The 26,554-nt window shown below is 54.5% G+C and overlaps 3 protein-coding genes across 7 annotated transcripts; 2 read left to right on the plus strand and 1 right to left on the minus strand.

The window, feature by feature from the left end:
- The first annotated feature begins 904 nt into the window (after window positions 1-904).
- Window positions 905-15,818, plus strand: FADS1 (fatty acid desaturase 1). 3 transcript variants are annotated; one of them, XR_015240785.1, is made up of 13 exons: window positions 1,034-1,216; window positions 3,208-3,318; window positions 3,914-4,111; window positions 4,823-4,924; window positions 5,032-5,160; window positions 9,328-9,388; window positions 10,807-10,883; window positions 11,805-11,902; window positions 12,110-12,206; window positions 12,487-12,566; window positions 12,676-12,801; window positions 13,159-13,528; window positions 15,384-15,818. XR_015240785.1 is itself a non-coding variant. In XM_086677210.1 (12 exons), exons 1-12 carry the CDS (start codon window positions 1,025-1,027, stop codon window positions 13,208-13,210), a joined length of 1,323 nt encoding a protein of 440 aa, XP_086533336.1. In that variant the 5' UTR covers window positions 905-1,024; the 3' UTR covers window positions 13,211-15,818. The 3 variants fall into 3 exon arrangements, 2 of the variants coding, with proteins under 2 accessions (XP_086533336.1, XP_086533337.1); XM_086677210.1 differs by having other exon boundaries at window positions 905-1,216; window positions 13,159-15,818; XM_086677211.1 differs by lacking the exon at window positions 1,034-1,216 and adding an exon at window positions 1,339-1,480 and having other exon boundaries at window positions 13,159-15,818.
- Window positions 15,819-17,592: 1,774 nt separating this feature from the next.
- On the minus strand, window positions 17,593-23,657 carry FEN1 (flap structure-specific endonuclease 1). 2 transcript variants are annotated; one of them, XM_086677216.1, is made up of 2 exons: window positions 23,487-23,657; window positions 17,593-19,508 (listed from the first exon to the last, which is right to left on the minus strand). In XM_086677216.1, exon 2 carries the CDS (start codon window positions 19,485-19,487, stop codon window positions 18,345-18,347), a length of 1,143 nt encoding a protein of 380 aa, XP_086533342.1. In that variant the 5' UTR covers window positions 19,488-19,508; window positions 23,487-23,657; the 3' UTR covers window positions 17,593-18,344. The 2 variants fall into 2 exon arrangements, with proteins under 2 accessions (XP_086533342.1, XP_025771430.1); XM_025915645.2 differs by lacking the exon at window positions 23,487-23,657 and adding an exon at window positions 22,749-22,904.
- TMEM258 (transmembrane protein 258) lies at window positions 23,093-26,284 on the plus strand. 2 transcript variants are annotated; one of them, XM_025915640.2, is made up of 4 exons: window positions 23,093-23,223; window positions 24,743-24,852; window positions 25,434-25,570; window positions 26,180-26,284. In XM_025915640.2, the coding sequence occupies exons 1-3, from the start codon at window positions 23,221-23,223 to the stop codon at window positions 25,558-25,560; spliced, it is 240 nt and encodes a 79-aa protein (XP_025771425.1). In that variant the 5' UTR covers window positions 23,093-23,220; the 3' UTR covers window positions 25,561-25,570; window positions 26,180-26,284. The 2 variants fall into 2 exon arrangements, with proteins under 2 accessions (XP_025771425.1, XP_086533343.1); XM_086677217.1 differs by lacking the exon at window positions 23,093-23,223 and adding an exon at window positions 23,252-23,437.
- The last annotated feature ends 270 nt before the right edge of the window (window positions 26,285-26,554 follow it).

Raw genomic sequence — 26,554 nt, forward strand, 5'->3', positions numbered from 1 at the left:
ACCTCTCCTTATCCATCTGTAAGATTTAGTGCTAAGTGAGGTTGTTGCAAAAATTAAATGGATTGTTTATAAGACACTAAGAACAGTGCCTGGCACAGTACTTTTTATACAGTACTTGGTGACTAAATAAGAGAAAAATTGAGCAGTAAACTCTGGGTCTCTTCCTACTGCAACAGCTTCTTGAGTGGCACTCCCAGCCTCTGGGTTGCTTCCTCATTCCTTCCTAAAGCCCAGGGCTCTAAGCCCCAAGTCCTTCTACTTAAAGGCCTCCCATGGCTCCCAGGTGCCTCCTGGACGGAGCAGAGATGCCTCAGCTTGAAGACCTGGGCTCTTCGCACAACCTCCCTGAGGTCAGGAGATGGCCAAAGGCCTTTTATTTAAGGATCCCAGTTAATTGAGAATAGACCCAAAAAATGAAAGAAAAAAACAAAAAAGGTAAACTGGGTTACAAAAATTGTGGGGCGTTTTTAAACGTCATTTGGGGCAAAATAAATCCTCAGCGCGTCCGAAACCCAAGAAACCATAATGATGCCGCTCACAAGATAACCTCCAAAGGTTCTCACGGTTATTTCTGGCCGCACGACCGTGGACCGGCGTGGCCAGGAGCCCAAAGACCAGTCCCCGGGGGCAGCCCTGAGCCCCCGCCCCGCCCCGCCCGCACAAACGAAATCCCGCCCACCGCCTCCCCGGGAGCGGGAGCCGCGAGAGCCGCGAGTCCGGAGGCGGCGCCCCTCGGTGACCTCCCCCCCCCCCGACAACGGAGCCTGCGAGGGGGCGCGCCCGCCCGGGCCTGCCCCGCGCGGGTCCCGGCGGGAAGGCGGGGGCTCGCTCCCCGCGCCACGCGGCTCGACCAATGGGAGCGCGCGCAGCGAGGCTCCGCGGTCCGTGCCGCGGGTACTGAAAACCCGGCGCGCGCAAGCCGTCCCGCGCTCCGCGCACGCGAGGTCGGCGCGCGCTAGCCCGCGGGCCCCGAGCGCGCGCCTGACGCCCCTGCCCCGCCGGCGCGCGGCGACGCCCGGCCCCGATGGACCCCCAGACCCCTACCCGGACGCCGACCCCGCGCTACTTCACCTGGGACGAGGTGGCGCAGCGCTCCGGGCGCGAGAATGAGCGGTGGCTCGTGATCGACCGGAAGGTGTACAACATCAGCGAGTTCACCCGCCGGCACCCTGGGGGCTCCCGGGTCATCAGCCACTACGCGGGGCAGGATGCTACGGTGAGCGCTGCCGGACGCAGGCACGGGAGGAGGCGGGGCCGGGCGGCTGCCCCCGGAGGTTCCGTGCACGAGGCAGGAAGTTTGGCACCCGCGGAGAAACTCCCAGCTAGCCCGGGGAAGAGCCAGTAGGCGCCGAGCGTCCCCGTGGCCCGCGACCCAGCACGGGATGCAAGGGCAGGACAATGGCTGTGAAAACTGGAATCAGGAGAGCGGAGGTGGAGGCCGGCAACGTGCCCACACAAACAAAGGACTGCGCCGCCCTGCGTTCGTTCCGTCTGCGGTGTCCAGATTTAGGCAGGGCCCAGAGCAGGACAAGTGGGGAGGAGAGCCAGGATGCAGGGTGCCGGGGACCGCGGTGCTGCTGAGGCCGAGGGAGGGGGGGGAGGTCAGTGGCCGGGAGAGGGAGTCTCAACCTGTGTCTCGGTGGGTGGGAAGGGAGCGCAGCGGTGTCTAGACTGCGCGTGCAGGCTTGCCGAGCGGGAGCAGGAGAGGGAGGCAGTCTCGGGGATAGGGCGGAGGTGGAAAGTAATTTGGCGCCCGCTGCCTTAGGCACCCCCGCACAGTGAGGGAGGGGCCTCACCGGCCGGAGAGGACTGAAGACTAATGGTGCACAGCGGGTAATAGAGCGGCGTGCAGAAGTGGGGGCGGGGCGGGCATACACTTAGCAAGGACCCTCGGAGCGGTCCTCGAATCCCGTGGGGAGGTCACTCGGCCGCAGGCCAGCGGGGTGTCCAGCCATTCCTCGTGGCGGACAGCAGTTTGCACTCCTAGACTGTGGCCCGCATCCTTTCTCCTTCGGGCCTCACTAAGAGGTCCGCGTGCCACCCAGCCCCAGTCCTGCCCTTCCCTTTCTAGACCACCTGCGCTCGGAGCTAAGGCAACTGGCACCTCCTGCCATATTTGGAGACCCTGTGGGGCCCCGTGGAGGCTTTGCTTCAACGTGTCCCCTCCCCCCCTACATCCTTTCGCCATCCCGAGTCCGGCGGTTCGACCCCTTCCGCTGTCCCCGCCCTCCGCCCTTGCCATCCGGGAGGGCGCCTGGGGCCGCCAGAGTTCCCGTTTTGTCGCAGCGGAGCATAGACGTCTTGGGCTGAGGGCCCGCCCCTCCCAGCGACGCGGCCGGCCGGGGGTGGCAAGGCCAGAACCTGCAGGGGTCACCCCGAGTGACCACTGGGAAGCCCGGACGGCGGCGGAAGGCGAAGACGTGGGCTAGCGCATGCGCAGACGAAGCAGGCACCGACGCAGGGTCTTCCCACAGTGTGATTTGGGGCCCGGGCTGAATGGCCGGGCGGCGGAGTTGGCGATTGGTCCAGATTTGTGGTGCCACCGTCCACCGGCTCCGCCCCGGCTCCCGCCTCAGAGTGCCGGGGAAGGTTCCCCGTAAGGCCTGGGTCGGTCTGACCTACCCCACCTAAAGATTATCAAAAGTAGCCGCTCTGGGGCCGGCCGGGAGCGGGGTGGTCAGAGTCCTAGGGGAAACATGGAACCAACCCTACCTGGAACAGCAGTAGAAATGCAAAACTTCCCAGTTCGGGCGTAAGGAATCTAACCACATTTTATGAAGAACCCCTGCCTCAGAGAGGGTCTGTTAAAAGTCCCACAGAAAACAAACAAACCAGAAATCTCGTAGCCCCACCCATCCCTTCTAGTCGCTTCTCGCTTATATCTAAATTCTTGTGCAAAAGCTGTCCCTAGACGTGCCTGGAGGAAAGGCCAGGCCAGAGAGGACTTTCTGTGGTCCCCCTACCTGCACTTCGTATTCCTTGGTGTGGTGCCTTTCTTTCTAGAACACATGTCGGGGTGCTCCTGAGCTGTGGACACCTGGGAAGGTCTAAGCACCCTCAAAGGGCAGCTGACTGGAGGGAAGCGGTTTGAACTTGGATCCGGCCTCCTTGCTGGGTCAGGAGGATGGCCTCTGGTGTGAGCCTTCCAGGAGTCACAGGGGACCGTGCTGGCTTCCTAACCAGTCTGTCTTCTCCCTTTCCTTGCAGGATCCCTTTGTGGCGTTTCACATCAACAAGGGCCTTGTGAGGAAGTATATGAACTCTCTCCTGATCGGAGAACTGTCTCCAGAGCAGCCCAGCTTCGAGCCCACTAAAAATGTGAGACTCTGCTGTTTGGAGACCCTGTGGTTTGTTGAAGGGCAGGGGGTAGAGAAGGCAGGCCTCGCTAGGCTCACAGGTGACCACAGTCAGTAGCTCTTGCAAGGCTTGAGGTCCCCGCTTCTCCCACGTTAGTCGTTGGGATGCAGGCCTAAGGCAGGAGGCGGGGCCTCGGAACATCTGGTTCTCGCAAGGCTACCGCCACCACCGCCACCACCGCTACCATCACGGAGGCCTATCTGTCGAACCCTCACTGTGTCAGGCATCCCCTCGGCTAACCCTCACACACTTACAGAGGAAAAAAGCTGAGGCTCAGAGAGGTTGAACAGGGTGGCCGAGAGTCACCCTGTGAGCAAACGGCAGAGCAGACACTTGAATCGAGTCTGTTTAACTCCAAAGACCACAGGCTCCTCGGTGCGACACCAGAGCGCTTTCTCCTGTCCTTTCCTCAGTGTTGTATATTTACCTAGGATTGTGGACTTCCTGCAACGATCTGGGGGTGGAGGGTCCTCGAGCCTAAGAGGGCCCTTGTTTCCAGCAATGTTGGAGTACAGCTGGGAAGAATAATAGCCCTTCCCTCTCTACTCTTCCACAGAAAGAGCTGATCTACGAGTTCCGGGAGCTGCAGGCCACCGTGGAGCGGATGGGGCTCATGAAGGCCAACCATGTCTTCTTCCTGCTGTACCTGCTGCACATCCTACTGCTGGATGTTGCTGCCTGGCTCACCCTTTGGGTCTTCGGGACATCCTTTGTGCCTTTCCTCCTGTGTGCGGTGCTGCTCAGCACGGCTCAAGTGAGAAGCCATCACTTGGCTTGTCAGGAGCACGGCCGTGCTCGGCATCCTCGGGGAAAGCTCTTTGTATGCCTCAGAAGGTCACGAGCCCGGCCCTGTGCCGGGGCAGCGCTGAGGATGTGGGGCAGAGTTAGGGCAGAGAGAGATTTTGTTGTCCGTGGCTTCTGTCTGCTCCTTGGCCACGTGTGCGCCTTCATTTCCTCACTGCCTCCCCAACCCCTCCTCCACGGGCCCCCTTCTTTCTGTGGAATTTACCTGAAGCTTCGTAGTCCGGTTCTGCCATAGCCCAAGTGTGCCAAGAGCCCAGGTTCTGACTTCTCAGCAAAGCTTGGCTTTCTCCTCCCCACCACGTTGCCCAACATGCTAATAATGCTTGGGCCCTAATGGCAGAACCCATTTGCCGAGCCTTCTCGCCTCTGTCACCCTGTCCTGTTTCGTGGTCGCGATTCGGCACATCCTAGGTCCTAGAACTCCAGAGCTGGGGAAACTGAAGAACAGGGAGAAGATAGTGACTTGCCGCCACTCTCATGTGAGTTAGCGGCAGAGGCAGAGTTAGGAGCCTGACTCCTTCCGGGTTGTGCTCAGGGTACTGTGGCCGTCACAGGGGCTAGGGAGACGAAGGAAGGGGGTGACGCAGAGGAGCCGCTGAGGTCAGTGAGAGGGATGCCGGAACGGTGGGTTTTGCTCTCAGCGCTAACCTTTCTCGCTCAGGCTCAGGCTGGCTGGCTGCAGCATGACTTCGGGCACCTGTCCGTCTTCAGCACCTCTACTTGGAACCACCTGCTCCATCATTTCGTGATTGGCCACCTGAAGGTCAATGGGATGGGGAGGGGCTCTCGAAACGCCGGTCGATGAGGGGTTTCCTTGGGGGTTTGGGGAGAACGCTGGGCTTTCGGACTCACGGCCCTACTTTTCTGTAGGGCGCCCCCGCCAGTTGGTGGAACCACTTGCACTTCCAGCACCATGCCAAGCCCAACTGTTTCCGCAAAGACCCGGACATCAACATGCACCCGTTCTTTTTTGCCCTGGGGAAGATCCTCTCTGTGGAGGTGAGTGGAGGTATCGGTGGAACGGCCTTGGAGAATGGGAGCCAACCAGAACGGAGGGCTCTGAGGGCAGTGCTCAGCGCGGTTAAGACGTTGGGGACGGCTGGCTGGCTGGCACCTGTGGGAGGCAGCAGGCAGTGAATAAGCTGCCGGGGGCAGAATCGTTTGTTCTCCCTGCTGAGTTCACGCCAGCAAGCAGTTAATTGCATTAAAGGCACCTCATTCTACAAAGGAGCCAAAGGATGACTGGGAGGTTATGGCGCAAATCTCTGGTCATCCTTGAAGGTGATGGACGGCCCTCCTCGGGGTGTTTTTGGACACTCCTACCCCAGGCAGTCATCTTCCCGATCCCCGCCCCCCACCCCCGGCCCCGTGCACTTTGATATCCTCCCGTGCCTCAGTTTTCCCCATCCACAGGCTGTTTGAGTCTTGTTTGATGCCCGGTGCCTGGAACATCCATCCATTGGCTGGTTCTTCCCACCCACCTGACCCCAGCCTGACTTCCGGGGCGGTTAGCGTTGGGTTTGAGTTCCCACCGGAGTTATGAGCAAAAGTTGTAATGCAGTTGCTAAAGGATGAGCGTCAGTAGGAGGCTTTGAACAGCCAGCAGGGTTGTTTGCAAAATTCCTTTAAAACCTTTGTGCCAAGGCTCTCGGCCGCGGTCTGAGTTGCGCCAGGTTCCCTCCCTCTCTGTGTGCTATGTCAGCATGCCAAGAATTCAGCTGTTCAACACCTTTCCATTCCAAGCATGAGTGAGTGCAAGTAGCCCGGCGGCCCTCCCCTCTGGCTATGAGGAGGACAGTGTGGAGAGGCCTCACAGCACCGGCTGTCCTGACCCCGGGAGCCCCACGTTTGAGGCTGCCGCCTGTCCATAACATCCTAATTTTCCCACCCACTACACAGGGACTTGGTTTGCTACACATCCAGTACTATGTTCTGGTCAACAGTGGGCAGATGTTGACTCAGCTCTGGCCCCACCTGAGTGGCTACTTCAAGAGTAATATGGGTTGTTAGGCAGAGCATGTGACTCTTGTCCACACTCGTATCGTCACCGTAGAGAGTTTAAAAAAAAGGTGGGAGTTTAAGTGGAAGAGAACCTTCTCACACCGCTGCCTCTATTGCATCTTGGTACTGGGGTTTTCAAGAAACTCCTATCGGCAGACACAAAAAATAGAAAATGATCGGGGCGCCTGGGTGGCTCAGTCGGTTGAGCATCCGACTTCAGCTCAGGTCATGATCTCATCGTCTGTGGGTTCGATCCCCGTGTCGGGCTCTGTGCTGACGGCTCAGAGCCTGGAGCCTGCTTCGGATTCTTTGTCTCCCTCTCTCCCTGCCCCTCCCCCACTCATGCTCTGTCTCTCTGTCAAAAACGAATAAACAGGGGCGCCTGGGTGGCTCAGTCGGTTAAGCGTCCGACTTCGGCTCAGGTCACGATCTCGCGGTTGGTGGGTTCGAGCCCTGCATCGGGCTCTGTGCTAACAGCTCAGAGCCTGGAGCCCGTTTCGGATTCTGTGTTTCCTTCTCTCTCTCTGACCCTCCCCCGTTCATGCTCTGTCTCTGTCTCAAAAATAAATAAATGTTAAAAAAAAAAAAAAAACAAAAAAACGAATAAACGTTAAAAAAAAAACCTTAAAAAAAAATAGACGATGATCTAGGACCAATAGATACGTCTTCCTGTCTAGTTACAAGGCTGAGGATGGGCAGCCTGTTAGTAAATGCCTTGGCAACAGGCTGCTTGGCATTTGGTTCCACCCCTCTGGGCGCAATTCACCTGGGTGCTAATCCCCACGTGCAGCGGACACCTCACCCTCAATACAAACTTTGTGGCTCTGAGAGTTGAAACACAGTAGGGCAGTTCTGAGGATCAGGATAGCATCTGATTGCCATTCAAGGAAGCAGCAGTGGATAGGGCTCCCATAACAGTTCCCAAATAGGAAGCCACTGTTCTTCCCACACACGTCACCGCACAAGACAGGTGCCCCTCGTCTGGCTCGATGTTGCTTGGGACGGGGTGAGCTTCACCCCAACATCCAGTTCATCGACAAACCTTGTTAATACTGTCTCCAAAACACCCCAGATCCATTTCCCCATCTCCACTGTTTCCTGTCTCCCCCCACCACACACACACACACACACACACACACACACGCATCCATCTTGGAGCTGGGTTACCACTCCGGCCTCATTCTTCTCCCTGCAACTGTACCCACTCCCACAGTTCATTCTCCCCTCCTCCCGGCAGAGTGAGCCTTTTACAGTGCAAAGCTGATGATACTACACCTGTTGAAAGCCTTCCAGTGGCCTTCCCATCACCACCAGAATAAAACCCACGCTGGTTACTGAGGTCTTACTGGGGCTTTCTGAGGTCCAGCGTGAATTGGCCATCCCAAGTTTTCTAGCCTTGTCAATCTGTCTTTCTCTGCCGTTGCTTGCTGTTCCCAGCCATACTGCCCTTTCTGGCTGTTCCCTCTGCTTTAAATGCTCTTCCCCTGAACTTTTGCTTTGCTGGCTCCTTATTCAGGTCTCAGTTCAGACGTCAGCACCTAGAGAGACCACCTTAGCCAAAACACCGCCTCTGTCACTTTGTCGTATTTTCCTGTTTTTATTTTTATTTAAAAAAAATTTTTTTTAATGTTTGTTTATTTTTGAGAGAGTGAGCGCTAGAGGGGGAGAGCAGAGAGAGGAGACACAGAATCCAAAGCAGGCTCCAGGCTCCGAGCCGTCAGTACAGAGCCTGATGCGGGGAACCCACGAATTGCGAGATCATGACCTCAGCTTAAGTCAGACATTTAATCGACTGAGCCACACAGGCGCCCGTTTTTATTTTTTTATTTTTATTTAAAAAGATGTGTATTTATTTATTTTTGAGAGAGAGAGAGAGAGCACATGCACACAAGCAGGGGAGGAACAGAGAGAGAGAGACACACACACACACACACACAGAATCCAAAGCAGGCCCCAGCCTCCCAGCTATCAGCATAGAGCCTGATGCGGGATTCGAACCCACGAACTTTGAGATCATGAGCCAAAGTCAGATGCTTAACCGACTGAGCTGCTCAAGCACCCCATATTTTCCTGTTTTTAATCTGTAGTTACCTTGAGCTCTGTTCACAGATTTACCACCAGCTTCCTGTCCTCAGATTACAAGCCCCACAAGACTAGGAACTTTGTGTTGTTTGCCTCTGTATCCTCAGCACTTAAAACAGTGCCTGGCACGTAGTAGGTGCTCAGTAAATACTTGCTGAATTAATCAGTTAATATAGAAAGAATGTTTCATTTAGCAGAAGCACCTTGCACAGAATAAGCTGGTGATAGATAAGAAGAAATGTTACTGTCAAAACAGTGGGGGGATGCAGGGAAAAGATGTGCTGGCATTCTGCTCGGGGGTAGAGCGCCACCTGTGCTCTGTGGTTATCTGGTTGCCAGAACTAACTGAGGCAGGCGGGGCAGAAGGAACCATCAAGGGAGTCAGCGGAGCTTTGCTGTCACGATCCTGGGTGCCCATGGCGAGAGGTTCCAGGCTGACTGACCCGGCAGCACCAGCCTGTCTCTTCGGCAGCTAGGCTTACAAAACAGTCACTACCCGGAAAAGCCTTGCCAGAACCTTCAGACTTGCCAAGGTCTTGGTATCCTTCCCACAAACATTTGCCCAACTTTCCTTAGCGTTCAAGGGATTTTATAAAGTTCTCGTTGAAATCAAGACACCAAAAGAGAGGTGGATGGATGGATGCAGAGGGAATACATACCGACCTGTGTAGGGGTATAAATGGTTGTCCATGGAGAGTTTGAAGTCAAAAAAGTACCAGGTGGGAGACGGGGGGGGGGGGGGGGACGCGGAGGGGCCTGGACCCCTTATGACAGAGGTGTCTTTGGAGAACGCGGGGAGTCCTGAGGACCCATAGACGCTGTCGTGGTCGTCCCTCATGTGGGCATGGGCCATTGAGCTGTGCACCGTGGTGTGGTGCACCTGGCTTATTACAGCCCAGGCCTTCACGTGCCAGGTGCTGGATGGAGGGAAGGCTGGGCCTGCTGGAGCCTTCCAGTAGCACCAAGCTGACGGCCCCTGGAATAGGCCTGAACTCCCGAGCAGGGAAAAGCCAAGGTCACCGCAGGAGGGGAACCGGGTGACTGGTTCTGTGGGTACTCATTTGCGTTTGCTTTTCTTCACAGCTTGGGAAACAGAAGAAAAAGTACATGCCATACAACCACCAGCACAAATACTTCTTCCTGAGTGAGTGACCTCCGGCGACACAGGGGGACTATCTCGGGACGGGGGTGCCAACGGGATTGTGGGGAAGAAATGACTTTGTGGAGGTTTACGGCATTTTGAGTAATGGCCGGGGGAAGTCCCGTGTCCCCAGCTGGTTCCTCCCTGCCTGGGAGCCAACTGTCGTGTCACCTGAGCAGGGACAGCAGGCATTTGTGTTAGGGGCAGACTTGTTCCTCCAGTCCCACCCTGGCTTTCACAAGACAGTTGAATAGTCAGGTGCAATTGTCCCAATTAAACCTTAAACTTTATCTTAGACCTTGTGAAACAGACGCACGTCAAGGTGACTCAGTGGGGCACAGTCCTAACACCCAGGGGGATAAAAGGTAGACGTGGCTATGGGAGCGGAGGAGCAGTGACAGTGGAAAAGGAGGACATTTTCTGCAGCCCGTCTTAAGCTCTTTCTGAAGACTGCGCTATGTTCTTTGCTTTTAAAATCTCCATAATGCCTAAAACTGGAGTTTTAGAATTCCTTGGAGAATTCAGATTTTTAAAGGAAGGGAGGGGAGGATTCCATCGATCCTATTTTAGCTCTAAAGAACTTATCCTAAGTGCCTATTACGAACCTTCACTACTGGGGAAGAATGTTAGAATCCATGGCACATCGGGGTAGAGGAGCCGCGGGTGAGCCCTGTCACGCAGGGGGTTATAGGTAGGCATCAGGGCCCTGCAGAGAAGGGATACAGAAAAGGAAATGGGACAGCATATAGGATGGGGCCGCTTCTTCAACTCCCACTTTTAAGAGAAGCTTCTCTGCCCCTTCCCACCCCTGACCTCCAGGGCTTCGGGTTCAGTGGCATGGGCTCGTTTCCCTAGTCCAAGGGAGTGAGCTTTCAGCCTATGAAGCATCAGCAGGGCCCCCCACCCCCACCCCCACCCCCAGCCCGGCACAGACACACACACACACACACACACACACACACACACACACACACACACACCTACACACCTGCTCCTGTCCCTTCACCTACATGGCAGAGCAGGCAAGAACACGGGGCAGGTGATCGTGAGGCCAGGCAGGGGCAAGCCTGGGGCCGGGGCGCATGGGGAGAATTGGAGGTGCTCTTCTAAAAGCATGGCAGCGGAGCCAGGTTCCGTGCATGGAGCTCGAGTTTCCCAGCTGCCTTCTTCCACTGGAAAGGAATGCCACTCCCACCCCTCCCCATCCCGGCATCCTCTCGGGGGGCTCTGCCTTCCTCAGACTCGCACTCATGCCCACCGCAGTGCCTGCCGGTTCCAGTGGATTGAGGAATGCCAAGGCGGCTGGAAGGGGCCACAGGAACAGACGGCAGGGGGGCAGCCCCATGCCAGAGGCCCCCTCTCTGGCACTGAACTGCCCCCATGCTGCTCACACCTCCTCTCTGTCTTCATTTCCTCCCCAGTTGGGCCCCCAGCCTTGCTGCCTCTCTACTTCCAGTGGTATATTTTCTATTTTGTTTTCCAGCGGAAAAAGTGGGTGGTGAGTATCCATGGCCCCAGAGTCCCACATGCTTTGTCTTCAGTACCCTGATGGAGGGGAATGGGCTTCTCCAGAGGAAATCCCACTGTGACCTACCCCAGGCCTAATTTAGAGCAAAGTAATAGAACCAAGTATAGACCTTCTTGGTCTCTAGACGGGATGATCTGGGGCTCAGCAGACGACCTGACTCCCAGTGCCCTCTTCCATCCTGCCGGCATCTCCTGAGGCTCTTGTGCTCAGCGGAAAGCCAGGGGCCAGCCAGGCTGGGGGGGGGGGGGGGGAGGGGGGCAGGTGAGTACGAGATGGCACCTGCTCCCAGGAAATTTCTGATGAAACAGATGGTGTTGACCCCAAAGAGGTAGAAGCAGGAGGTTCTGAGATTCCAAAAGGCCCTGCTGCCTCTGGCTGGACGAGAGGCATTGGAAAAGGCTTTGCGAAGTCCCTTCTGGCTGGCCTTGGAGGAGGTGGGATGGAGCAAGGAAGGACTCTGAGCAGAGAAGCCGGGAAGGGAGGGGCAAGTTTGGCCACTGGATACGTTGTGGACTCAAGTGTCGGGGGAGGACCGCGGTGCAGAAAAGTGGCCGGAGGTTCAATCAGGGCACTGGTGCAGACTGAGCCTTGGTCCCGGAAGATTCATTTGGCAGCATGATGAAGGGATAAAGAACTTAGGTGGGTTGGGAGGAGCCGGAGGCAGGGGGCCTTGGCGCCTGTGAGAAACAGGCGAGGAGGACTGGGGGCTGCCGCCAGGACCGGAAGGAAGGAGAGGCGGCACTAGACACGGCAGGACTGGGCAGCTGCGAGCAGCGGACAGGTGCTCCAGTCCGGGCACCTGGCAGAACGGCTGTACGGTGCAAATAGGTGGAAGAGGAAGAGGAAGAAGTGCTTTGTGCCAGTCATAGTGCCCTCTACCTCTCCACGCAGGACTTGGCCTGGATGATCAGCTTCTACGCCCGCATATCCCTCACTTACGTGCCGTTGTTGGGACTGAAAGGCCTCCTGGGCCTTTTCTTCATGGTCAGGTAGTAGTTGATGGGGGGAGGGGGGCTGGCAAAGAAAAGGAGGTGTTTGGGAGTCACGAGTCTGGTGTGGGGGCCGTGCTGGGGCTTTAAGAGGCAGGGGGTGTTTCAGGGGTGGGCTTGCGAAGATGGCCAGGCTAGAGCAGTAATCTGGGGGAGAGGCAGGGCTCTGACTTGTCCCCTGCTTGTCTGTGCGCCATAATCCACCAGGTTCCTGGAAAGCAACTGGTTTGTGTGGGTCACACAGATGAACCACATCCCCATGCACATTGATCACGACCGGAACATGGACTGGGTCTCCACCCAGGTAAGGGACAGTCACTTGGAAGATACCTGGGAATAACACAACTAATAAACAGCATGGGTGGGCACAGATGCAGGCTAGGGGGCGGGGGCGGCAACAGTTAAGTCCCCCAACAGCGCTGCCTCACGAGCTTGAAGCTTCTGTCCTGCCACCACATGGAGAAGGGAGTGACCAGGGACGGTCCGACACCCCCTCCTCTCAGCCAGCTCTACTTGGAAGAAGGCCAGCTCGGCCTTTACATCTGGCACGCAGAGTCATGCTCTCCCCTGCCCTCTTCTTCCAGCTCCAGGCGACATGCAATGTCCACAAGTCTGCCTTCAATGACTGGTTCAGTGGACATCTCAACTTCCAGATTGAGCACCAGTAAGTAGGGAGACCTGAGAAGTAGCGTCCTTGGGAGGGTCCGTGGGGGGAAAGCAAGGAGGTGGGAACAGTGGAATAGGAGCCACTGACTGTCCCGTTCTCCCTGAAGTCTTTTCCCCATGATGCCTCGACACAATTACCATAAAGTGGCCCCCCTGGTGCAATCCCTGTGTGCCAAGCATGGCATAGAGTACCAGTCCAAGCCCCTGTTCTCAGCCTTCGCCGACATCGTCTAGTGAGTACCTGAGCCTGGAAAGATGGCTGGCAGGGGGGGGAAGAGGGCGGGCAGTGGGGTTGGTGATGTGTAGGATAGGAGCAACAGGCAGGTGTCCCCGGTCCTCTGGAATGGAGGTCACCAAGACAAAGGCAGGGTGCCCTGCTGGTCTTGTTGGCCAAGTCAGGCCTTTGCCGTCAATGCCATGGCCCAAGCTCTTTCTTAGAAGCAAGGGGGAGGGAAGGGGCCATATGCCATGGGGATCAGCCTCTGTACCTCTGTAAGAGCCTCCCTATACGGCTTCTGTAGGGTGGTTTGGCTTACGGGCTTGGCTCTGCCCTCTCTCTCTCACTGCTTGTTCCCAACTTGCCCCCACAGCTCACTGAAGGAGTCTGGGCAGCTCTGGCTAGATGCCTACCTTCACCAGTAACGACTGGCACTCCTCCCCGCACCTGGAAGAGATGTCTGTCTTCACCGATAACACCAGCCCACCGGGAAGGGGAGTCTGCACCAAAGCAGAGGGGAGCTTGTGGGACAATGCCACTATAATTCTAATATTCAAAGGGGGTGGGTTTGAGGAGACAAAGGCTCTGACTCAAACCCCCCTCCCCTTTATCTTCCAGGCACAGATTTAAGACCCAAAGGGGTAGGGGACTGTGCATGCCTTCTGGAAGGAGCGATGGGCCTGATGGGGCAGAGATGTGACAGTTTTGTTTCCTTTTTCTAGTTTGGCAGATGCAGATGGTTGGTGAGCAAAGAAGGGGGTCCAAGGGTGTTGGAAGACTAGGGAGGACCTATTGAGCCCAGAGATCAGGAAGAGAATGAGCATAAAAATTCCATCCAGGGGGTGCCTGGGTGGCTCAGTCGGTTAAGCAGCAGACTCTTGACTTTGCCTCAGGTCGCAATCTCATGGTTCCTGAGTTCAAGCCCCGGATTGGGCTCTGCATTGACAACACAGAGCCTGCTTGGGATTCTCTCTCTCTCTCTCTCTCTCTCTCTCTCTCTCTCTGCTCCTCCCCCGCTCATGTTCTCTCTCTCTCTGCTCCTCCCCTGCTCACGTTCTCTCTCTCTCTCACTCACTCACTCTCAAAATAAACAAGTAAACATTAAAATAGACAAATATATAAAATTCCAGCCAGGAAAGGGGTGAGCCCATCTCACTGGTCCGCTTCTCAGCGCCTTCACCCTCACACGCAAACTTCAGAGGTTCGCAGGCTGGTGGGAGACAGAGCAGCTGAACCTTCCGAGCAAGATTTAGAAAGGAAGGGTTAGTGCTTAGATTTGAGGCCTGGCATAGCACACTGGGAGGCTAGGGGACCTAGGTCTGCCTCAGGCTGCTGGAGAAGCACTTTTCCCACTTGGAGAAGTGGGCAGGGCAAAGGCCAGGGCTGTGGTAATGGAAACATCTGACTTTAAAGGATCCTGGCCCTACTGGTTTTGAGCTCATGGTCCATCCAGGGCACCCAGGGAGCAGTAGGTCCTAGGTCTTGCCAAAACAGCAGAAAGAGTTGCTGGCCACTCGGAATCCCTTTACCTCAGGTTCATCTCTTGCAACCACCACCCAAGGAACAGGACACTTCTAGGATGGGGAGTCCATTTCTTGATCCATAAGCAAGTGACCACATGGGGCAACTGAATCTTCTCCCTTTGAAACAAATGAGGGCCCCCAGGGGTTTCCCTCTGCCTTCCTACCTGTAATTAATTCCAAGTTTAATAAAGTAGTTAGCATAAGTGGACCACATTGGGAGACCCTGAATTACCAGTCACCAGGAAACCACAGATTGTAGTCCTAAAGAATAGAAGGGCCGTAAGACATTGTCTACAACCTAACTTATGTTACAGTATTCCTTCTGAGTAGGAACAGTGAATTAAATACAATCACTTCATAGTTCTAAACTAGAGATAGGAAGATAAAAAAAACACAGAAGTTTTGTGAGCTATCAGCCCTCAGCCATTCAAGCATCCTTCCCAGCCGGAGACCAGGCAGGAATTTAGGACAATCTCTTTAAGAAGCCCACCAGTGTAATTCCGAAATACAATTTTTAAATCTGGTTCTTAACCGTTTAACCCATTTCTAGACTGAACAAAGGAATGTACTCAGGAGCCTGCCTTAATTGCCAGGGTTTGTCGATCCGCCTTCAACACCTTCCCTCCTCACATGCACACCTTCCAGTGCCGACGGGGGTGGGGGGATTAGTTGCCTGTTCAACAGCATCTACTCTAAGCGCATTGAGCATTGTGGATACAGAGAGGAGGAAACTTCAAAGTAGAAGGAAAAAGAGCCCTAGGAGAGTCCACATTTAGTTTTAGGAGAGAATAAAGATCATCTTACGGCAAGTTGGGATGGGGTTCGAGGTACCACCTATGGAAGGGCTGTTGGGATCCCTCGAGAGGTGTGTCAAAACAAAGATTAAAGAAGCAACAAACATGGGGAGGACGGGTTGCCAGAGCATACTCAGATCTTTTCCATTTGGCCAGAACCTGCTTTAAAACAGCCTGGGTCAAAACATGAGAAGTAGAATTGAAACGTTCTACTTTCGCTGGCTTCCTCACTCCAGAATAGGTACTGACCCTTCCCTACCCCCTGGTTCCCTGCTACCTAGGGTTTCAGCGTGGGGTCACCAGCCTATCAAGCCATCTGGCTGCCAAGCTGAGCAAATCCAGTGATGTTCACTGAGCCAAGGCCGGGCCCTCGAAGCACTTCAACCACCGTGGCCTTCTCTCCTTAACCTAGACTGGTGTGGTCTCACGTGGCCACAGAGGGACACCCCAGCGACAAAAGGCTTAGACCGTTACAACAGTAACAGGAGTCCTTTCAAATCCAAGCAGTGACACGAGAAAACAGGCTCAAAGACCATACAAGTCACCGCCAGTCACAGACTGGCAAAACTAACCTTTGAACTCCCGTGTTGTAGAGTTCCGGCCTCTATGTGCATCTTTGTTTCTTTAATTAGGCCAACATCCGTGTCCTTTGTGTTGATGTTACTACATCTCCAAGAAGTAAAGCTGAAAAATAAAGTTAATTTTGACCACCTGAAGGCTATAGTCACTTGTAATCCACGAAGCTCTTGTCTGTCTGTCAATGGGAGAATTTAGGCCTGTGCTGTAAGGTACCACCTACCTCTGGCTCTTTCTGACCAGGAGTTCCCAGATTCCCCTTTCCACAAGGCCTTTGGGCAGAACACCAGGATCCTCCGAAAAACAAGGCACGGGTGGGCTATGGCAAGGAAAAGGAAAGCCAGGCCCTCCTCGTGACCCCCTGTGTTCAAATGCTTGACTGGCCAGACACACTAGGCAGGCGTCCCATGCTTCTGTCATGAGGCAACACCCCGGCCCTTTTGAACGTTCTAGTCTCAGTATGGGTAGTCCCTATTAGTCTCCTTTCTGCCCAAATCCTTCTCTGCTGGCACAATGCCTTTTTAACCTCAATGCTATTACAACAGCTCTCTTTTTGAGCAAGAGTATTAGACGTGCTAGGTAAAAATTTGTAGAACTGGTTTCCCCTGCAGTGTGCGGTGGTTAAACCTTTTAGAAAAGACCAGACAACTGGAACTGAAAACACAAGAGGAAAAACCACTCTGCATGTTTTGACTGCCACAGGATACAAGCCCTTAACTACTGCACCGAGGTGATCAGGTGATTGCTCCGTAGGAAGTCTTTCCGCCTCTGGGCCCCATCACCAGAACCACGGGCTTAGCCATCAAATTCCTTGGGGCTCTTGTTACTTGTGTGGCGTGGGCCAATCGGAGAAAATCCGTTTCAACCGCTGGAGACAGCAGTGAACAAAACTACGATCCGTGCCCTCAGAGTAGAACCTTCCGTCTATACCAGTGGTTTTCAGGGTCCCATCGTCACGGGAACAGCACTGCTGGGGAGACTATATCCCGCTCCTGCTTCAACTGGAGCTCATATCCTGAGATTCCATGTAAGATTTCATTTGAAAAACAGGTTGCTCCATGAGAAATTTTGAAAACCACCAGCCTCTAGTCTTCTACCCGCTTAATCTGTTGGAACACAGGCAGCTTAGATTTCCGGCTGCTTAAGTGTCCCTGGTAACTAAACAGCAGTGATAGGAATGCTAAAAAAGGAGAAACTCAAACAGGACAGCGCCTTGCCAAGTTTTATCAGGATTATAACTTTTCAAACATTCCATCTTTATGGGAAACAGCCACCTGAATTTGATGTCACAAGAGGAGCGAGAAAGTGACTTTTGAAGTGCGGTTTTGAACAATTTATAAACCGGTAGAATAAATGCTCGGACGCCGTGAAGCAGTTGATCTAAATTGTGAGGCTTTCTCCGAGAAGCTCCTTTATCCCACACAGCAGGTGGAAAACTAGGAACCCATTCGATTTATTAAAACTTGTTTCCCAGCAAGTTAAACTAGGCATCCACCTACAAATGGCTGATGTACTGCCAAGGCCACTTTGGTCATTCTGTGGAGCGTGGCGCCATCTTGTGGCCACTCTCAAACCTCTTGTAACAAGGATACGTCGACTGTTCTCTTGGGAGTGAAAAGAACCTTACCTACTTCCTGAAGCCTGGGGGCACTTACGATGTTTGGGTTTTTTTTTTTTTAATGTTTATTTATATGAGAGAGAGAGAAAGAGAGACAGTGCGTAGGTGGGGGTGGGGCAGAGAGATAGACACAGAATCCGAACCAGGCTCTGAGCTGTCAGCACAGAGGACACAGGGCTCGAACCCACAAGATGCGAGATCATAACCTGAGCCGAAGTCGGATGCTCAACTGACTGAGCCACCCAGGCGCCCCTCAAGGTGTTTTCAAATGTTCTCAAAGAACACGACATTCTGGCTACTTTTCTAATTTTATTGACTCTTTTTTCACACGTTTAAAACAAAACCAGCACATGAAAATAGCATCTCATCCCCAAGTCTCAATTCCATTGGCTGCCTCAGAGAAGCCATTAGAATTTGGCCCATCTTATGCCTCAAAATAAGATATGCCACTGTGAAGACTCAAGTTACATAGCAAGTTCAAGTTTCTGCGCACCCCAGGACACACAGCCAGTGGTCGGACCCTTGTGGCCAACTCCAGGGACTCCAGCTGTCCGCCTGTCTCATGTCTCAGGAACTCTCCCCGTCTGAGAAGACTGGGTCTTCCTGATGGCTGTCCTACAGGGCCGGTCAAGGCTGAGCCAGAGAGAAATACAGCTGGGTTCCACCACCCCTTCCCATCAGCCACCAGTTGGGCCAGTCAGGAAATCATTTTTATACAGTCTTCCATCTCTACCATTTATCCCCCCCCTCCTTCTTCAAGACCTGTTGCTATCCCTTTCATTTAACAATAGACTCAGTGTCCGTTAAATTGCCTGAGAGGTGTTTGGAGCCTGACATACTTTCCTGAGCTAAAACAAGAAAACAAGATACCTCTGTGGCCTTCCTGCCACCAGATCAAGTACAAAAGGGAAAGCACTACTGAGACGGGCAGAGCTAGAGAAGCAATGCGAGCCCCTCCCTGCCCCCACAGAGCTCTCTCTCGTGCTAGCATTTGAGGGCACATGAAGGCAGGTGTTCTGGGGCCGGGGAGGCAAGAGGGGAAACTCCTTTATTTTCCCCGTTTGAACTTCCCTCCTGCCCCGGTCTTTGCCTTCTTCTTAGCAGACCCCTTGGGCTCTGGCTCCTTGCGCTTAGCTGAGGAGAGCGAGCCAGTCACCTTGAAGAAATCATCCAGGCGGCCCTGGGTGCTGCCCTGGCGGCTCTTGCTCAGCCGCCTGACCCCACTGCGGATCCGCTCCTCCGAGAACTGCTTTTCACCACACATGAACTTGACGAGCTCTTCCTCATTCGGCTCGCTCCACTTCAGCTCCACAGAGTCTGGGTCAAGCACCTCGGGCTCCAGGAAGAGCTGCTGGGCCTCCTTGTGGAGCCAATTTTCTGGCACGGAGTACTTGCTGGGGTCAAGCCGACGCACGATCTCCTCGATGCTCTTGTGCTTCTGGATGAGGTCCACGGCCCGCTTGGGCCCAATGCCCCGGATGCTCTCACAGTAGTCACTGCCCAGCAGGATGCACAGGTCTACGAACTGCTCCTGGTTCAGGCCCAGCTCCTGCAGGACCCGGCTCAGGTGGAACTCCTGGATGGGCAGCTTCTTGGCCTCACTGGCCGTCAGGTGCCGCATGAGCACAGGGCTGCCAAAGGTCAGGCAGTCCATGTCCTCCGTGGCCGCGGCATAGACTTTGCCCGCCTTCACGAGGGCGGCACAGCTGGCCTCGGCCTCGCTGGGCGCGTCCAGGTACGGGATGCCCATGAGGCTCAGCAGATGCTTGCACTCGTCGTTGTGCTGCTTGGTGACCTTCACCAGCCGCTTGGTAAACTTCTCCACCTCCTCCCCGGCCCCGGCGGCCTGAGCCTGCTGTAGCTGCTTCTCCGCCTCAGCCCGCCGCTCGCTGCGCTTGGCCAGCTCGCCGGACTTGAGCTGTGGCGGCTTGCCGTCGAAGACATACACGGGTTTGATGCCGTTCTCCATCATGCGGATGGTGCGGTAGAACATGCCCATCAGGTGGCTGGTGGTCTCCCCCTCCTCGTTCTGCAGCACATCCCCGCCCTGGCGGACGGCGATCAGGAACTGATAAATGCTCATGGAGGCATCGATGGCCACCTTGCGGCCGAAGTAGCTCTTGATGTCATTCTCCCGGATGGCACCGGGGGCCACGTCTGCAATCAGTTTGGCCAGGCCTTGAATGCCCATAGCAACACAGAGGAGGGACGGCTAGAACCAAAAACGAACAAACAAAAAAGGAGTAAAGTAAGAACAGGAGGAATTTCAGGGAGGCAAAGGATCAGGGGTTAGAACTGGCGCCCTCTCACCGACTCCCATGCCTCCGACTGTACAAATTTAGCGCAAGAAGAGGACACCGCTTCGGGACCACAGAAGATGAAAAGATGGCACAGGACAAGGTCAGCATTCTCAAAAACCTCAGTCGAGCAGGGGACCTCACTCCATGACTACTAAGGCTTCCTGCGTTTCAGGAGGAAACCTGGGTGTTAGGAGGATGAAGGCACTTCTGACGTCCGGGGACTCAAGGTTTCGTGGATAAGGCAGCAACAGGGCTAGCACGCAAGGAGGGCTACCGCTGACGCCTGCGTCAAGGTCCCTGCAAGTCCAGAGGAGAGTGCCTGGCCCAGCCCAAGGCGTCCACGGATCATAAAGACAGGACCTGAAGGACAGGCAAAGACTGGCTACCAGAGGATGACGAGATGAGGCAGGGACAGAGGCAGCCATGACACAAGGCTGAATGTGTACGGTGGTAAAATAAACAGGAGTGTCCACCCTCCTCTGTACCTTTATGCCAGTCATTGACCATCCCCAACTCGTCCTTCTGGCTCCCCTCCTCTTAGCAGCTGTGATGGGTAGTTTCCTGTGTCAACAGTGGCTAGGCTGTAGTACCCAGGTATTTACTCAAACATTAATCCAGGCGCTGCTGGGAAGGTATCTCGTAACATCTGTATTCGGGTGACTTTATTTATTTAGTTAAAAAAAAAATTTTTTTTTTGGATGCTTATTTTATTTTTGAGACCGAGAGAGACAGAGCGTGAGCGGGAGAGGGGCAGAGAGAGAGGGAGACACAGAATCCGAAGCGGGCTCCCGGCTCTGAGCTGTCAGCACAGAGCCCAATGCGGGGCTTGGACCCACAAACCACGAGATCATGACCTGAGCCGAAGTCAGGCGCTTAACTGAGCCACCCAGGCACCCCAATATTCAGGTGACTTTAAACAGAGATTATCCTGCAGAATACGGTGGGGGGGGGGGGGGGGGGGGGGGAGGGGCTGAATCAACTGAAAGGCCTTGGGAGCAAAAACGGAGGTTTCCAGAGAAATTCTGCCTGAAGTCTGCAGGGTCAACCCCTGCATGAGTTTCTAGCCTGCGGGCCAGCCCTCTAATTTTCAAACTGGTCAACCTCCACAATCACCTGAGCCAATTCCTTCCAATAAATCTCTTTATGTATGTCTGTACCCTAGATCCTACTGTTTCTCTGGAGGACCCTGACTGATAGAGCAGCCCTGAAGAAGGACTGGCAAAAAAAACCCAACTTATCTGAAGGGAGGTTATGTGGCTTTCTCACATGCTGCTCGAGTGTCCCTTCAGTATCCCCTCGGCCCTGCTACTGGTTTCTGTTTCTACCATGACGTTGCTAGGAGTTTTAAGTCTTTCCCTTTATATTTTCTCTCCACCACGAAGTCCAAGATGTGAACTCCATGGCTCCCACCTGACCCCAGGTCCTGATCTAGGAGCCTTGCAAGCTGTAGTCCCTCAGTCCAGTAATACACTCCTGTGTTTCAGGCCCCTTGACAAATAAAATAGTTCCCAGGGCAGTGTTTCCTGAACTTCGATCAGATCCAAACTCCGCACCCCTCACAATTTTTTGCCACTTCCATCTAAAACCTGTATTTGGGGGCGCCTGGGTGGCTCAGTCGGTTAAGCGTCCGACTCCTGGATCCTGGCTCAGGTCATGATCTCATGGTTTTGTGAGTTCGAGCCCCCCATCAGTCTCTGTGCTGACAGCGTGGAGCCTGCCTGGGTTCCTCTCTCTCTCTCTGCCCCTCCCCGACTCACGCTGTGTGTCTTTCTCTCTCTCAAAATAAATAAACATCAAAAAATTTTTTCAAAAGGGGCGCCTGGGTGGCGCAGTCGGTTAAGCGTCCGACTTCAGCTCAGGTCATGATCTCACAGTCCGTGAGTTCAAGCCCCACGTCGGGCTCTGCGCTGACAGCTCAGAGCTTGGAGCCTGCTTCGGATTCTGTGTCTCCCTCTCTCTCTGCCCCTCCCCTGCTCAGGCTCTCTCTCTGTCTCAAAAATAAATAAAAACATTAAAAAAAATTTTTTTTAATTAAAAAAAAACCACACACTCAAAACCTGTACTTGCATTCACTTAGTATTTTCTTTAAATGGACCCCATTGTCTTAAAAACCAAGTTGAAAACGAGAACTCATCTTAAGTAATAATGTCTGTGTCACAGTAGTTAAATTTTAATGTTAACTGTATAACTATTTTTTTTTAATTTTTTTTTTCAACGTTTATTTATTTTTGGGACAGAGAGAGACAGAGTATGAACGGGGGAGGGGCAGAGAGAGAGGGAGACACAGAATCGGAAACAGGCTCCAGGCTCTGAGCCATCCGCCCAGAGCCTGATGCGGGGCTCGAACTCACGGACCGCGAGATCGTGACCTGGTTGAAGTCGGACGCCTAACCGACTGCGCCACCCAGGCGCCCCTAACTGTATAACTATTAAAAAGGATTTAGGGGTGCCATTTAAAGTCGTTGCGTGCTCACTGGTGGTATGTGTCCGCCACCCCAAGACATATACGAGACCTTTTAGCTGTTCCCACTTTTCAAAGGGTTCTTTCCAAAGCATAAAAGACCCTGTCGCATGCCCCCTTCCGTGCTGAAGTCCAAACACCTCAACCTGGCGGCAAGATCTTCCATGCGCGGCTTCCCAACCTACCGTCACAGTCTGGGAGCCAACACAAAGTTTGGGAGAAGGCCGGCCCTTTCTCACTGCTGCTCAGCCGCGCCCTCCTCTAGCCCCTGCCATACACTGGGCGCTCGGGATCGTTCCCCCCACAGAAGCCATTCAATCCTCGGGGTCCGGCCTCAGGCCGGCTGCTTTGCCAGAACGGGTACGGAGGGGACAGTGCCTGCTGGCTTAGCCTCCCACGGCCCCCGACGCAGGGAGGTGGGAAAGGAGTCTCAACAAGTGAAGTTTACAAAATGTTTCTCAGCCAGGATCTCGGTCGAAATACACAACGGGCCCATAAAGTGGAGGCTGTTTCCCTCCTTCCACAAACGAAGCAAGAGGCTCGGGGCTTCGGCGACCGGCCCAAGTCGCACAGCGGGAAGGTGGCAGGCCGGCGCTCCGGCCTCCGCCCCGCGCGCGGCAGACGGTCCCCGACAGCACCCAGCGCCAGGCGGACCCCGCCGCCCTCGGAAGCGCTTCCCATGGGGTCTCACCTGGCCTTTGGAGCGCGAGGCCTCGACAGCTAGCGCTTGGTCCGGGGTCGCCCACGACGGTGCTCAGCCCCGCAAACCTGCTCAGCGCGGCCGCGGACGCCCTCCCGCTCAGCCGCCTTCCAAAGCCCGCGCTCCCGTCACGTGACCCGCCGCCGCGCACGGCCTCCTGGGAAGTGTAGTGCAGGCCCGGACGCCCTCGGCCAGCTTCCCTTGTGGCAAACAGTCCCCACCCCCACCCCCGTGGGGGAACGAACCGTCCCAGCGGCTCTGTCCTACCCTTCTCCATCGCTCGCCCCAACTCCACATCGGGGCCCCACAGGCCCCAGCACCCCCTACCTCCGAAACCACAGGACTACAAATCCCACAATGCCACGCGAGCGGGCGCACTTCCTTTTCCGGCTGCACAAGGCGCCTGCTCCTGCCGACGTGTTATTCCTGTGGCGGAGCGGTGGATTACCCTGTGCCTGGCAAGATGGTGAGAGGGTTGAGGGGCGTCCCGGACAGAGCTGTGATGAGGACCCCTCGGGGCCCGTCCCACACCCCGTTTCTCTCGCGGAGGTCTCAGACGCCTGAGACCCAGACAGCCGGCGGCTCCTATATCCGACTTGGGCCGAGGGGCGGGAAGGGAAGGAAGCCCCTTGCCACGGACTCTTAGTTAGGCTGAGGTTTTGATCCCGCGATTTTTAAGGGTGAGGCTTGTGCGGCGCATTTTTAACACCTCGAGCTTTTATCTGTTACCTGTGATTAAGCCGTTATCTCTATTTGATCTCTGTTTGGAAGGTTCTTCCTCCCGCAGAACTCGTACTCATCTGCAAGGCCCAGGGCAGATGTCCCCTTCTTGGTGAAGCACTTCCAACTCTCTCAGGCACTTGGCCGCTCTCTGCTGGGAGCTCCCACAACCCGCGTACAAACCTCTTGCCACATGTCACGGACTTCTTTGTTATCTGCCACGCCTCCTAGTGACCACCATCTGACGTGCAGCTAGCTCTGGGATGATGGCTATTCATCTTTGTATTCCCAGTGCCGAACACAGGGCCTGCGATCGGAGGCTCAATAAATGGCAGCGATTGTCTTTATCATTTTGGGGGGTGTGGGCATAAATGTTTACTGAATTGAATTCCAGTGTCTCTTAGAACAATGGGGTCAATTTATTTCTCTAGAGTTGTTATGTTCTGGGTTTTAGGAGCGTTGGCTGGTGAGTGACAATGGAAGTTAACATTTGTACAGAACTTTACGTTTACAGCCCTCCTTCACAAGCATTATCTCATAATTTTCCCTGTAACCTTGGGAGGGAAACAAACACCTATTGAGCAACTACTTTGTGCCAGGAAGTGAGCTAGATACTTGGACGTTGGTCACCCTTCTTCAGTCATACATCAACCCTGTGAGGGGTGTTACTATAACTACTTTACAGAGACTCATTCAGTAGAGCTAGTTTATTAATGGATGTCTTTTGCTGTTAGATCCTGAGATTCCCTAATAGTGTAGTGGGAAGAATACAGAAGTAGAAGTTGAGATCTGGGTACTGGTCCAGGCTCTGAATTACAGCAGGGATTCTGAGCTTGGTGTCTATAGACATGGGTCCATAAATCTCCTAAAATTATAGGCAGACTATTTCTTGCATGTGGTTTTTTTCCAGGCAGAGTCCATACCTTTAACCATTTTTTTTTTTTAATAGTCCTCCCTGGCCTCAGAAGATGTTAGGGACCACTGATCTATAGCTAGTCAATCATCGTTAGTGTCAGCCTCTGACTCTCAGCTGCCCTTCTTGTCTCATAGTGAAAAGACAGAGTGTCACCTAAGTTTACGATGGAATCGTCATTTCCAAATGGAATCACTTGATGTTGGTTCTGAAGGATTTCCATATTTCCCAGGCTGAGACAGACCTTTAACAGTCATTGGAGGATGAGGCCCATTGGTGGATGACCTCACACTCCCCCTCACATTGAAGTCCTGGGATTCTTTGCTGGCTCTGATCTCCTGCCCTCCCCTAGGAGCTCGAGGCCATGAGCAGATACACCAGCCCAGTGAACCCAGCTGTCTTCCCCCATCTGACCGTGGTGCTGTTGGCCATTGGCATGTTCTTTACCGCCTGGTTCTTCGTGTATCCTTTTCACTGAGCAGCCAGTGGGCCAGAGTTAGTGGTGTGGGAAACTAAGGGAGAAACCATGCTGGGTACGTGCACCCTGCCAGTTTTGTTCTGGTGTGGGGCTAGGGGGAAGGTAAGGAGGTCGAAGGACAGCTGTTGATGTGCAGGGTCGGGCTGTGGCCTTACTTCCCAAGTTTAGGTGAGCTCAGTTCTTCAGATTTCCGGGACAGTGGACAGAAGGCCTGGCTGGACTGCAGGTTGGGGATAGGGGATCTGAAGTTGGCAGAGTGGTAAAGGAGGGGCGTGCTCAGGTGGCAAGAGATCCGAGGGCTAATGCCAGTTCCTCAGTTCACTGGCTGTGTGACCCGGGGCGGGTGACCTAACCTCTCTGGGCCTGATTTCCTTCACAGGTGGTTGAGGGCTGGTAGGAAGCAACAGAGTCCAGATCATCTCTTGGGCCTCTCTTCCTGGCTGTGCTGAGCCCGGCAAGCCTCCTAGAAAGCCCTCACCCCATACCTTTTTCCCAGAGCTGCACTGGCCGGGCTTCCTGTCCTACGCAGCCCCATCCCTCTGCTTCTCCTTAATCACCCTGCCAGCTATGAGGTGACCTCCACCAAGTACACTCGGGATATCTACAAAGAGCTCCTCATCTCCTTGGTGGCCTCGCTTTTCATGGGCTTTGGAGTTCTCTTCCTGCTGCTCTGGGTCGGCATCTACGTGTGAGCTCCCAAGGGTAAGTGCTGCGACAGGGCGGGCATTAGAGAGGCTTCCCACATCCACGTCAGTGCAGTCCTCAGGCCTGTGCAACACTTTGGTTCATGGAGACAGACTCGGCAGAGTGGATAGGGACACCGGACGCCGGACGCATGTGCCTCTTTCCCTGTCCCTAACAGGGATCTCTGACCTACATTGTCATGCTGAGCTCTGCACACTGCCCAAGGCCTTGATCTGGCTTCGGGGTGTACTTCATAGGGCTGTGGGAGCAGGCTTCCCACGTGATGACATTTGGGTTCTTACACATCACACGCCATTGACTTGGCTGCTCGGGAACGGGCTAGAAGGGGGGTCAGAACCTGGGGCTCCCAGTTTGCTGCAGGGAGTGCCACTGTGGTAAGTTTGAATGTTTTCAGTCATTAAAAGAAACCTTGACTAAAGTGATGAAGCAAACCCAGAGACCCTGGCTGCAGATAATCCACTAAACAGGTCCCTGAGAGTCAGCTTTGGTAGCTCCGCTTCAGTCGTGTGCCCGTCAGCCCTTGCCCCAGGGGCACAGGCGTCAGTGAGAAAAGGAGGCGGAAGGGTCGGTCATTGGTCTCATTTTGATACCCCTCTCCTTTCTCAGGTTCCAGCCCGGCGGCTTCACTGAACCCCTGCTTTTGTAAATTAATTTTTTTACCGTTGCCACAAGCGTCCCCCACCTGCTCACAATAAAGGCAGATGTGTGACCGTCTCGTCTGACCGCCCATTTCGCAGCGGTGGGGTGGTGCTGGGACTACCTGACTTCCCTGGTCCCACCCCTTCCCATTTCTCTCCTGCCTTTCAGATGCTCCCTGCTGCCGGGAAGCCCTGCTTTCTACTGGGAGGGGCGAGGAGGGTGAGGGAGGGGAGGCTGTCCTTGTAACGTAAGGCTTCGTGGACAGGGAGGGACCAGCTCTCTCCTCTGTTGTTTTTACAGCAGACTTCTCTGGGAACCCACACCAGTCACGTCTGCCCTGGA

The sequence above is a fragment of the Puma concolor genome, chromosome D1 (assembly GCF_028749965.1).
Source record: "Puma concolor isolate L17-30 chromosome D1, mPumCon1.1.hap2, whole genome shotgun sequence".
NCBI classification, from domain to species: domain Eukaryota; kingdom Metazoa; phylum Chordata; class Mammalia; order Carnivora; family Felidae; genus Puma; species Puma concolor.